This window comes from Vombatus ursinus, unplaced genomic scaffold (genome assembly GCF_900497805.2).
Source record: "Vombatus ursinus unplaced genomic scaffold, bare-nosed wombat genome assembly UNPS02014832.1, whole genome shotgun sequence".
Taxonomy (NCBI): domain Eukaryota; kingdom Metazoa; phylum Chordata; class Mammalia; order Diprotodontia; family Vombatidae; genus Vombatus; species Vombatus ursinus.
This window is the reverse complement of record NW_020954610.1, coordinates 38,182,734-38,196,725: the sequence shown is the minus strand read 5'-3', so window position 1 is coordinate 38,196,725 and position 13,992 is coordinate 38,182,734. Positions and strand designations below refer to the sequence as shown.

The window sequence follows — 13,992 nt, the reverse complement described above, 5'->3', positions numbered from 1 at the left end:
TATATAAATTATATATCATATATATAAATATATTATATAAATTATATATCATATATATAAATATATTATATAAATTATATATCATATATAAATATATTATATATAGTTATATACATATAATTATACATATATAAATTATAATGGCTAACAGTATTGTTGTCAAAGAGTTTCCTAGCATTGCTTAAAAAGATAAAAGACACTGCATCTGTTTACCAATTTTGGCTATGCAAGTGCGTCTCCCTAGGGTGGTTTGGGGTGAGGAGTGTTGTTGAAAACAGTTTACTTCCTTTAATTGGCTTAAACATACCAGAAGAAACCGGTTTATACCATGAGTATAGCTAGCTTCATGTACTGTACATAGGAAATGTACACACAGAATCTTTAAGCTGGAATTAACTTCATCTGACCCTCTCATTTTACCACTGAGGCACGGAAAAGGGAAGTAATTTGCCCAAATTCATTTTCACACAGTAAATTGAAGAACTGGGATTTGAACCCAGGTCCTCCAAAATCCAAGGTTCTTCCCTATGTGGTTAGGGTCTTTTAAATATATGTATAAATACACTTTGCTTAGCAAACCCAGTTTCATAGGTAATATAGGGGTAAGCTTCAATGTAGTCATGCTGGAATAATCCCAGGTTCTAAAGTTGTTAGGGGTTATTATGCCTTTTTTTGTTGTCTTTCATCTTTTTGTCTGCTCCTTTCCTGCCATTTTTTTCCTTCCTCCTCTTTCCATTTCTTCTCTGCTTTGAGCACAGTCTAACAAATTCCAGGTTTCCTTTCTGCCAAGGAATGAAAGCATTAGGCCTTGCCATGAGCAATGAGAGGTTAGATGAGTGCAGAATAGCTCTGCTGTGACATCATTCCTAGGGAAAGAGACTCTCTTTGTCACTGAACCCAGAGAATGGCTCTCCCTCAAGCATATGGTGCATCCTACAGCAAGGAGGATTTGAGTCCTGTCATAGATCAGGCTCATAAAATCTAAAATCATCCTCTACTCCCACCTCCTCCACAGTTCATTTTAGACTGTGCTGACCTTGAGACCTGAATTCTTTCTCATCCGGAGCCGGCCCATCCACATATCCGTCAGCAGCATCTGGCTGCAGGTGTGAGCAATGAAGTCTCGGTGCTTGGCAGCTACCGCAAGCTGCAGGCATGTGGCATTACTCCAGTTCTTCAGCTCGTAGGTCAGCAATTTCATTGCCAGCTGTTCATCCTGCTTGTAGGACTGGTCCAACAGCTCCACAGCCAACTGTCCGAAGTCCCTGAAACACAGGAGGTGCTTAGGAATCTCTCAGGTAATAGGAGGATCTAGGAAAGGATGGGGAGAGGTGTTAAGAAATGGAAGCTAGGGCTAGACCTCACAAATGGCATTGTGGGAAAAATCAATGGATTGGGAGTCAGGAGACTTGGGGTTCAAGTCCCAGCTCGGCCATGTTTGTGACTTTTGGCCTCAGTTGTCTCATCTGTAAAATAAAAGAGTGGAATTAAACGATCTCAAAGGTTCCATGTTCTGTGATTTATACTCTCCTTAAGGCCAGAGTTAAGAGCTCAAAGGAATCTTAGGGATGATCTAAAGTTGACCATGCCTGCGTCTATTTTCCCATTTAAGATAGAGATGATAATAGTAACTACCTCACAGGGTTGTTGTGAAGAACAGATGAGACAGCATATTTTACATATTTGCAAACCTTAAAGTACTAAGTAAATGTTATCATCATCAAGATCAAAAGGAATTTGGATTATTTTGTCTAGAAGCAGACTCCACACTGCAGTGGGGACGTGGCCTTAGGTTCTTAAAAGCTATTACAATAGGTAGTAATAATAGTCACATTTGTATAGCATTTGAAGGCTTATGAAATGCTTTCTATATATTATCTTGTTTGATGCTCACAACAAATCTGTGAAAAAGGCGCTGTTATCACCCCCATTTTATAGATGAGGAAACTAAGGCTCAGACGAGTTAAGGGACTTGTCCAAGGTCACACATATCTAATAAATGTCCAAGGCAGGATTTGAATTAAGATCTTCTATGTTACAAGTCCAGTGATCTATCTGTTATACCAGTTAGCTATCTCAGATTTCCAACAAGTTGGAAAACTTTTGATATGGACCCAATGAAAGACTGGATCTTTACCTTTGAAGAACCAGCCTATTTACATTTGGAGTGGCTCTTCAACAGGTAAGTTACAGAACAATGATATTGATAATTTTTTTTTAGCCATGGAAACTCACAAAGACCATAGACTAAGGTACAGAGAGGTTGTGATCTCTCTATATTAGTAGGAGGTAAGGAGTTATCACACTAGTGAAATCATAGATCCTTGGATGGAGGGAATGTACAGTCCTACAGGAAAGGGTCTTTGCCAATGATATCCAATAGAAGGGAATGGATATTAAACCGAACCATGAGGAACCTAGGTTAGAATGTTTTGACGATGAAACTAGAGTGGTTAAATGAGGAAGGTGGCAGAATCTTTCTCTTGGAAATCCTTAAAAATGAGGAAGGCTTTCAGTTGTCTGGAAGAGCTTAAGTTTGTTTAATTTCCTGTGATTTCTGCTGGTTTCAGTAGAAGTGCTACTAGGGAGATGGGGAAGGTTCTTCTGGTGATGGGCCAGTATGGGAAAGACATTGAGGATGAAGGAGATAGGGACTTAGACTTGGAGTTCAAATCTTCACTCAGATACTTGCTAGCTGTGTGATCTCTGGCAAGTGATTTAACCTCTCTCAGCCTCAGCTTTCCCCTCTATAAAATGGGATAATAGCATCATCTATCTCATAGTATTTTGAGGATCAAATGAGGTGTGTGTGCAAAGACCTATTATTTCTACCTTCACAACATCTCTAGCATGTGTCTTCTCCTCTGACACTGTCACCACCTTGGTGAAGGTTCTCATTACCTCATGCCTGAACTATTGCAGTAGCCTTCTAGCTGGTCTCCTGACTCCATTCCATCTTCCGCTCAGCTGTCAGAGTGATCTTCCTAAAGTGTAGGTCTAACCATGTGACTCCCTTACTCAGACTCCAATAGCTCTCTATTTCCTCCAGGATTTAAGAAAATAAACCCAATGTTTATCTTTTGAAGCCTTTCACAACTTGGCCCCTTCTTACTTTTCTAGTCTTCTTATTCTTTAACTTCCTTCCATATATGCTAGAATCCAATGACATTGGCCTTTTTGTTCTTTACATCTAACACTCCCATCTTTTGACTCCTATGGTTTTTACTGGAAGTCCCCCATGCTTGGAATGTCTTCCCTTTTCACCTCATTCTACTGACTTCCTTCAAAACTCTGCCCAAATTCTACTTTCTGCAGGAAGTCTTCTCCAGTTGCCCCTCTTCCCTCAGTGTGTTTTCCCACTGAGATTACCTCTGATTTACCCTATTTACATACATATTGTTTGCATGTAGTCTTTCCCATTAGAATGTGAACTCTTTGTTCAGGGCAGAGAACGGGGCAACTGTTTTTGCCTTTCTTTGTATTACCGGAACTTAGCATGCTTTGAAAGTACTATGTAACTGTGAGCCATATGTCAGTCAGAAAACATTTATTAATTGCCACTATGTGTCAGGCACTGTGCCATGCACTTGGGGTTACAAAGAAAGGCAAAGGACAGTGCTTGCTCTCATAGTCTAATGAGGGAACAGCATGTAAACTAGGTATTGAGGCAGAAAGAGGATAGTTCAAGACAAGGCTACTTTATCTTTTCTTCTTTTAGTTGAAAAAATCTTTTTCTTCCAGAGGATATGGGACTAAAAAGCACATTAGGGACCATTTAATTTTATGGATGGTAAAACTCATTTTACACATGAGGGAATTAAAGCTGAGAGAGGTCAGGCTACTTGCCCCAGGACATACAGGTACTAAATGGTAGAGCTGATATTTGAATACAGGTTTTCTAGCCCCAAATCAGGTGGCTAACCTTTCCCCTACTCTATTGTTAACTCTGCTTCAGTGTCTCCTATCTGAGCTATTAGTTTGACTTTAAAAATAATTTTTGCATCAACTATCCAGAAACTTAGTTCGATTGCCAATGTTAGTGCTAATGGGCTGACACCTCACATGTGGCATTGTTGGACGCTCTGTTTGGCAGGTTTACGTACCCCCGACACTGTTGTTAGCCAGCCATCAGGCTGTTGTGGAAGTAGAGACCACCCATCCAAGTTTGGCTGAGAGTAATAAAGCATAGGGAGTTGGGAACAATAATCACTCAATCACCACAAACTAGGGGAGGGGTAATGCCCAGTCATCTCAGGTCAGGGATTATAGGAACCAGCAGATATATCCCACCTGTTGCTAATTATTATTTCCCTATAGCTTCTGCATCAGTGGATTGAAGCATCTAGTGTTTCGACAGTAAGCCTTGATTGTAGTTGCAGTGGGACTACTTCCAGCATCACTGGACCCTGTCCCAGAAGCTATGGATGACCCACCTATTCTGCTCTGGCTGTGTGATTTTCATGGGTCATACCCAAGGTCACTGACTCAGAGCAAGACTAACTGTCATACGTATTTCCCAGAAGGGCAGGTTACTATTGCAGGGCCCTGTTAGTTTACATGTGCTTGGGAATGGAGCTTTTCTTGAGGGAAAAATTCACTTATAGATTGGTAGTTTATTGTGAGACTTGGCTCATAGCCTTGAACCTGAGGCAGAGCAACCCGAGAAACATATTTATTTGTGAATAGTCAGGAGCAGAAGGGAGGAACAAACTTGACCTTTATACTTAAGCTTTTCAGTTGGGAACTGGGGACTTGGTTCAGATTAACCTTGGGTTTTGGCTTCAGTTCTCATTCTTCCCTTTGATGGACTGGTGGTGTTCTTTTTCTGAAGTTAGAAAATAGGTTTTCAGCCTATAGGGTTCCCTTTTCATGCTGCTGTGGCTACACTCTGAGATTGTACAAAGAACAGAGTCAAGGAGTCTGGAAGGCTGCTGAGATTAAAAAAAAAAAGACCTTTTCTTACAAAGATTAGCCTAACCAAAATGAGGTAAAACTGCAAATCTCCAAATCCTGCTTTGCTCTGGAGACTTTGCTGGCCCTTATGAGTCGATCCAAGAAATTTGCCTAAGCAGCCAGCTCCTGGGGTACTTCTCTAAATCTTCACTCTGGGGCTTGACCCAGCCATCATTCATACCTATCCATTTGCATATTAAGGGACCAGCTTCTGTGTTTAGAACTAAAAGAGGCAGAGGACAATGGTGCCTGATGCCAGGCTTCCAGGAGGCAGGATAGTGTTCTGGTGAGAAATTTAGTCTGATAGAGGATACATTGATATTAACTGTAATATGATCAGAAGGAAGGGAGTTTAGGAGAAGCATGGGGTATACTGTTTCTCTTGCCACTGTTTCATTGGGCAAATTATTAGTGGTAGTGACCCTCATCCTACCCTCAATGCACTGATAGGCAGCTGGTAGGCAGGTTTTAAGGAAGGGGAAACTAGGAAGTACTGGATGATGACTGCTCAATGCAGTGAGCAGTCATGACTTTAGAAAACTGATGGTGAAGCATATCCTTGAGGTGGTAGAGATGCAGAATGAGAGCTATATTTTTATACATGGTCAAGATATTGAATTGTTTTGCTTGAGGGAGTCTATTGGGGGGTCAATCTTATTACCACCCCCTGCTTCTCCTTCAGTTCAGTGACACTGACCTCTTTGCTGTTCCTCAACCAAGACACTCTATCTCCTGATTCTGGGAATTTTCACTGGTTGTCCCTCATGCCTGGAATGCTCTTTCTCAATTCTAGTGCTTTTCCTTTGTTAACTATTTCCAATTTATCCTGTATATAGATTGTTTGTGCATAGTTTGCCCTTTGCCTCTCTCATTAGATTGTGGTCTTTTGCCTTCATTGGGCATCCTCAGTGCTTGACACATAATAGGTGCTTAATTACTATTTATTGACTGCGAGGGAAGTAGAGTGATGTATTAAAAAGAAAAGAACAACAGTCAAAAAAAGTGGCTAATGGCAACCACCTGGGCAACTTATCCTGCTTCACCTTTAATTTTAGTATCTTTTTTTCTCATTTCTCAAAACCTTTTCAGCTATCTTACCAACAACCATGTTTATTTTCTGCTTGCAATGGCAGAATTGAAGCTTCTCCAGTCTCCAAATAATTGCCATTTTTTTTTGCAGTTAGAAGTCATTAAATGATGCTTATTTAAAAAAAAAAACACAGAGTTAAGAGTTTGGTGGTAAACTCATTCCAGATCCCTTCTATTGTAATTTTCATTGGAACCTCCCTTTGTGGTCTCACATCAGATAAGGTGTCAGATTTAGAGCTGGAAGAGGCTTTAAAGGACATCTAGTTCAATTTCCTTATTTTATTAATGAGAGTACTGAGGCTTAGAGAAGTTATATGACTTGCTCAGGGTTATACAGTTAATAAATGTCATAGCTGGGATTTAAGCTCAGGTCTTCCTATCTCCAAACCCAGCATTCTATCCACTATATCACATTGTCTCTACGCGAGTGGTAGAGAATGGGAGTATCAACTGCTCTGATTGTATCTCTAGGTCACAGGATAATGTTGGTTAACTTGTGAATTGGTGTGACCATTCTGGAAAGCAGTTTGGAATTATGCAAAGAAAAATGACTAAAATATCACTACCCTTTGACCCAGAGTTTCCACTGATAGCAGCGTATACTTCAAGAAGGTCATTGACAAAAAGAAAAGTTCCATATCCACCACAACACTGATAGCAACAATCAAGTAGATTCCCGTGGACTGAAGAATGGCTAAATAGATTGTACATGAATGTAATGGAATATTATTGTGCTATAAAAAAAAAAGCATGATGAATACAGAGGAATGTCAGAAAATATACATGAACTAATTTAAGTGAAGTAAGCAGAGTCAAGAAAACCACTTATAGAATGACTACAACAATATAAATGAGATCAACAACCACAGCAAATTGAAATGGAATCCAATAAAATTATGGAACAAGGTTGGCTCTAAATAAGAGGGATGAGAAGACTCTCCCTCCCCACTTTGTAGAAGTCAGGGTATGGAATGCTGCATATCAGAGTATTTCAAAAGTGTTGATCAGTTTTTTTTTGTCTCTTTGTATTTTTCTTTCTTTTAAAATTATTATAAGGGGGAAGGAAATCTAGGTTATGTAAAAATAAAAGATATCCATAAAAATCTATTTTTTAAAAAAAGGGACATTATGGTTAGAACAGCACTAGGGATTGTTCTACTGCCAAATATATGAACCAAGCCATGGTTTCTTTCTCTTCTCCACCTATTTGCTCAAATTAACCTGGATCCGAATGCTGCTTAATTCTCTTTTGCACTTTAATATATTTATAGAATCAGGGAGATAGAAGGGTCTTCAGGGTCATCTGTTAACAGATCATGAATTTTAGTTACAAAATCTTCAAAAAGTGATCAGTCTTTTAAACTTATTGTGTAAACAGGTAATGGTCTAAGTTGGAAATAAATCCCTCTCTCTGTGTTCACAAGGATAAAGGAATACTGCCAATTGGAATAACTCACTTCATATTTTACTGGAAAACAAAACAAGAGGCTGTCAACCAATAAGCAAGTTCCCTTTTCTGCCTTATTCTATTCCTCAGAACCTATCTGTGTCATTCATTTCTCCAGCCTCTGATGAAGAGGTGATTCTTCAACTTGTGCTCTTGATCCTGTCTCCTGCCGGAGTTTGCCCCTTTGATCAGAACCTCATCAATTTCACTTATTTATTATTGACTCTATTCCTACTATGTACAAAGATGCTCAATCATCCCTAAAAGGCCCCTATTCGACTCTTCCATTTACTCAAATGATCAGCCCTCAACATTTCATTTTCAAACTTCTAGAAAAAGCTGCCTATCCTCAAGGACTGCCAGTTATTCACTTGTGCTCAAATCTGCTTTCTGACCTCAATACCCAACTGAAATTTCTCTATCCAAAGTTACTACTTACTGATTTTTTTACTGCTAATTCTGATGACCTGTTATAGCCTTCATACTTTTTGACCTTTCTTTTAAGGAATTTTAAGGATTATTATTATTTTTTATATTATATATTAGGTATATATTTATATTAGATATAATATATTGTTATACAGAATATATTATTATATATTATCTATAAAATATTTATATATTATATGTAATATACACATATATTATTATATATTATCACACATTATTATAACATATGCTATTATACATTATTATATATAATACAAACAATATTCATAATATACATTGTTATACATAATATACATTATTATATATTATTATATAATATTGTTACTATTATTATTTAAGGATGATTATTATTATATGGATAAATTTAAGGAAAGGAGTTAACTACTTCTTTTTTTCTGGATACTCTGTCCTCCCTTGCCTTTATGAATAGCTCTCTCTATCATGGTTCTCTTGTTTGTTTTATCACTCTAGTCTCCTTTGTTGGGTCTGGGTTCCACTTCACCAAAATGTGGGTATTCGCCCAAGGCTTTGTTCTGCATGTCTCCCCATAGCCACTTCTGATGATCTCATTAGCTTCTTTGGGTTGAATGATCTCTAATGATGGTTTCCAAATATGTTATATCCAGTCCTGATTTCTTTCCTGAGCTCAAGTCATACATTGCCAAATGCCAGCTAGGATGCCTTCATTTAGGTCTCCTGAAGACATTTGAAACAACATATTCAAACAGAAATACCTATCTTCTCCCCTAAAACTGTTCTTCCTCTAGACTTTCCCATTTTTAAAAAGGTACCACCATCCTTACCTTTTAAAAGGTACCACCATAACATAACTTTGGAGTGATCCTTGACTCTTTATCCTCTGTATCCAAATAGTTGCCAGGCCTTATCAATTCTTCCACTATGACATCTTACATCTGTCTCCTTCTCTCTACTCATTCAACTCAATAGGTCCTCATCACCTATTGGTTAGACTATCACAATAGTCCCCTATTTAGACTCTGTTTCTAATCTCATCTCTGTTTAATCTATCTTCCACACCAGTGGTGTCAAACTGAAATAGAAACAGGACCCACTAACCCTTATCTAAGGATCCCTGTGGGCCATATGTTGACTTAAAAAAACACATATTGACATTCTATTCTATTCTATTTTTACTTTGCTAAATATTTCCCAATTAATTTTAATCTAGTTCAGTGGTACTTGGGATTGTTGCAACAGCTCTGCTCTATACAATTGCCAAATAATTTTCCTAAAACACAGGTGTCTGACCATAGGGGAATGATCCCCTGTTCAAAAATTTCCAGTGTTCCTTATTTTAAAATATAAATCCCTGAGCTTGACATTTAAAGCCTTTTACCATCCGCCTACTTCTCCAGGCTTATTTAAATTATTTTCCTTTACACATTATCAGTTCTAGCAAAAATGGCTTGCTTTCTTTTCCTTGGATTTGACATTCCTTGTCTTGCTACCATGTCCTGAATGTTTGGAATAGATTCCCTCCTTACTCTCTGCTTCTCAGGATCCTTAGACCCCTTCAAGGCTCAACTCATATGTTACTTTCTATGGAAGGCCTTTTATGATTCATTCTCTCTCCTTCCTCAAATTAGATTGCATTTATTTGTCTGCTTTCATAGCGTATCCCCTTTAGAAGCAGGTAAGGTGCTGGAAAGCAAGGACTGGTCTTTGCTTTGTTTTGTATCTCCAGTGCTTAGCACAGTACCATGCATGTAGTAAATGCTTACAAAAAGTTGGTTGAAATGAATTGAATTTTGGAGACCAAGGGATCACTCAGCCATCTAATTTGGGCAATAGTGGAAAACTAGGCATAAGGTGAAAAATGAATATCCTCCTAAAGAATCCATTTATGTTTGTCATTTGCATTCCTAGTAATTGCATAAACAAGGAATATATTTTTAACATCAGCTATCTGTTTTTCTTGTGGAGCTTTCTCTCCTATTCCTTGGATTTTCTCTGGGCTAGGTTGGTGTGACTGGCCCCTAAAAATTCACCTTCCATAATTACACTTCTTTTGCACAGAGATTTGGTAGTTGAAACCAACTCAAGTGAAGCCTACTTTGGGCAACCTGAGTAGATCTTCTCTTTTACAGCCATCCTTTCCTCCCTCCTCATACCTATACAAGCCTACCTGGAGTTGTGGTTCAGCTCCTGGGAGATGTCATCCACCATGTCATTTTCTGATGCCTCATGAGCCATAGCTTTGCACAGCTTACAGGCTACCAGTGCTTTGGCCATGGCCTCTTCCCCATGCTGCCAGAAGAATAAGGCCATCTTTTGCCGCTTCATCAGGACAGCCCATACCATGAGCTCATGGAAAGGGAAAGGGAAGTGGTTGATCTCAGGGTCATCCAAATCAATGTCAACCTCTTCTTCTCTCTTTTTGGTGGTCTTTCTTCCTCTTCTTAAGGGAACATCATCCTATAAATCAAGAGAAATAAAATAGAGTTTGAGATAATAGTGAACTGAATTTTGTTTTGGATTTTTTTGGAGGGTGGTGGTGGTGAGGAGGAATAGTACTATTTAGGAATGTGATTTTCTCCCTGCTTCAACTTCCTATGTTTGAAAATCCTGTCAAAATCACATCATTTAATTTTCCTCTCTTCTTTTTTCTCTATGTCAGTGATAAGAAGCATTCTCTCTCTTCTTTTTTGATTCTCTATCTTTATTTTCTGTTGTCTGATTCTACTGGATTTAATTAATTAAATCTTCTATTAGTCATCCAATTGCGTTTTGTTTTCTACTCTTTGACTGTATAATATTGTTACTTTTTACCTTAACTCTAACTCTTTCTTCCACCCACAGAGCACCACTAACCTAAACATACTTTTAAAACATTTTATTTAGTGAATTAATAGCCCCATGTTATATGCTTGATTGATTATGAATAAATAAGTTATATCCTCACTGAACAGTAACCCCCCATACTGCACCATTCTTAATCCAAAGATTCTTTCCAATTCCAAGTATCTGTATTGAACTTTATTATTGTATTAAATTTTTATTTTATATAATTTATGTAAGACTAAATTACAGTGAGATCTCTCTTTTTAAAGATTCTATTTTTTCTGTTGTTTTTCAGTGATAGTTATTTATAATGCATATGGACAGCTATATCCTATCAATTAAAATACATACAAACTATTCTTTGTCTTGCTTGTATTCAAATGTCCATATAAGCAGATAAAGTAAAATGAAATACCTACTAGCTGCATATCCGAAATATATTTGGCTTTGGACCTTGTACTTTCTCTAAGTGTCTCCAAGGCTATTTCACTCACTGGAATTTGTATATCACAGAATCCAAGAGTTAGAAGAAACCATGAAAGTCATCTGGACCAATGAAGACTTCCAAAAGAATGCCCTCTACAACTGTGGTGTCAAATTCAAATAGAAACAGATCTTTGCTGGCCTCATGTTGACTTAGAAAACCACAAATTAACATTATCCATGTTGCAATACTTTTTGTTTTGTTCAACATTTCCTAATTATATTTTAATCTGGTTGGTCCTCATTTGAGAGTGTTGCTGGTTCAAGTTTGTCTCTTCTGCTCTGCAACATCTTTGACTAGGGATTTTCCATCAGAAACCTGATAACCTCCAGTGATATGAACTCACATGCTCCCAAGGCACCCCCTTCTCCTTTTAGTCAGCAGTAATGATGAGGAAGTCTTTCCTTACAGAGACCTCTACAAATGCCATCCACTGCTCCTAAGGGGACAAATCCCTCTTTCATATGTCAGCCATTTAAGTATTTGAGTATTACAATCATGTTCCTCTTTTCTTCTCTTTTCTAGGATAAACATTTTCAATGTTTTCAACTAGTGCTCACAAGGTCTTAAGTGCCCATACTGTCCTGCTTACTCTCCTCTGGAGTTGCTGCAGTTGGTTGATGTCCTCCCTAAAATGTGATGCCCAGACCTAATACAGTACTCTGATGACACTAGCATACAGCAGGGCTATCACTTTCCTAATTCTGAGCCCAATGCTTCTATGAATGTAGCCTAAGTACTTTCCCTCTTTTGACTTTAATGTTAGTTAGTATTGATTAATATTGAACTTGCAGTCCATGGAACTACCCAGATCTTTTCCACGTGGATTACTGACCTGTTGTGTCTCCGCTATAATTTACCTACTCATACAGTTGATTTTTTGAACTTATGTTTATGTCTTTACATATATCCCCATTAAATTTCACCCCGTTAGATTCAGATTAACATTTTAGACTGCTGAGACATTTTTGGATCCTGTCGTTATTAACCAATATGGTAACTCTTTCTACTAACTTTGGAATGGCTGTAAATTTGATAAGCATAAAATCTATTCCTTTATCAAATCACTGATAAAAATGCTAAATAGCACAGGAGCCAAGAATGGCATACTTCAGGAGAACCAGTGAATTCATTAAAGGCAAATAGGTGCTTTTTTATCATCTCCTCACTGAACTTTGGTTTTGATTCCGTGTTAGCCATTTTTATTCTCAGTTGTAACTAAGATCATTCTACTTGGCAAAGAAAACCAGTTAAGTAGTTCTGTGTTCTCTTAATCATCCACTTGGGGGCAGTAGTCATGCCTTCATTGAGCTTCATTTCATGCCCAATGTTGCTAAAAATCCCCTCCCACTTTTTTAAAAATTGTAATTAGCATTCACTCAGCCCTGGCTTCAGCTCACTCTGACCTTTGGTGTTCCAGAAGCTTGGCATTCCTTTCTGTCCATCCTCAAGTACTGCCTCTTATGTCTTTTAAAACTCAAATTTAATTAGTTTTCTCATGATATGCACTTAATATTATATATATATATATATATATATATGATATAGATATATCTCTTCAGAAAACTCTCTTTTGGGCAGGGTAGTTAGGTGGTATGGTGGATAGAGTACTGGCCCTGGAGTCAGGAGGATCTGAATTAAAATCTGGCCTAAGACACTTAATAGTTGTATGACCCTGGATAAGTCACTTATCCCTAATTACCTAAAACAAACAAACAAAAAACCCTTTCTTTTTCCTCTTTATTGGAAAAATTTGTGTTGCAACAGCAGCATTTCATTGCGGAGACCTTCCAAGCCACTTTTGGTGGACTTTTCCCTAGAACATTTTATTCGTTGTACATCTACCTAGGCTTTAAAAAAAAAAACAAAAACGAGCAAACAACTCTTTGAATCTTCTCTCTAGGGAACATGTCAAACTATGGCAGCTTCTTATATGTCAGGAACTCTAAGATGGAGGAGTCACTTCTTCCTTCATTAAAAATATTTCATCATTCCTTCTTTCTTCATTAATAATAGCTGGCATTTACATTGTGCTTTTAAGTTTGCAAAACATTTTATGTGTGGTAATGCATTGGATCCTCACAACAACTTTGTGAGATAGATGCTATTATTATCATCCTCATGTGCCCAGTGTCACTCTAGGTAGTGTGTTAGCTGTTAGTGTCTGAGAGAGGATCTGAACTCAGCTCTTCCTAGTTCCAAGTCCAGCACTGTCTCTCCACTGTGTTACCGAGGGGTCAGCATTAGGTTGTTTGTCAGTCACATTCAGTTCCCTCTATGCTTCCTACCCTTGTTCTAATAGCACAACAACAACAATAGCTAGCATTTATATTGTGTTTTAAGGTTTGTATATTGTGCTATATATATATATATATTATATATATATATATGAATAAAATCTTATTTGATCCTCAAAACAACTCTTTGAGTTCATACTATTTTCCTTTTTTTTTTTTTTGTGAGGCAATTGGGGTTAAGTGACTTGCCCAGAGTCACACAGCTAATCAGTGTTATGTGTCTGAACTCGGGTCCTCTTGACTCCAAGACCAATGCTCTATCCATTGTGCCTCCTAGCTGCCCCCATTTTCCTCTTTTATGTAAAGTTGATGACTATGATCATTGGTTAGAAGTTTCAAGGCTTTAGCAGATCAAGGCTGGAGATGAAAATACACATATATATGTATCTATATCTTATCCATATCATCTATATCCATCTATCTCTATATATCTAGCAATTGCTCTGCTTTGCACACAGAGAGGACCCTAG

At 37.8% G+C, this 13,992-nt stretch overlaps 1 protein-coding gene across 1 annotated transcript in view; it reads right to left on the bottom strand.

Moving 5' to 3' along the window:
- Window positions 1-13,992, bottom strand: part of TRPM3 (transient receptor potential cation channel subfamily M member 3) — a 696,557-nt gene that overhangs the window by 101,631 nt on the left and 580,934 nt on the right. Inside the window, 2 exon segments of the mRNA XM_027839430.1 lie at window positions 1,037-1,265; window positions 10,086-10,375. Coding sequence (XP_027695231.1) covers window positions 1,037-1,265; window positions 10,086-10,375 — 519 coding nt within the window.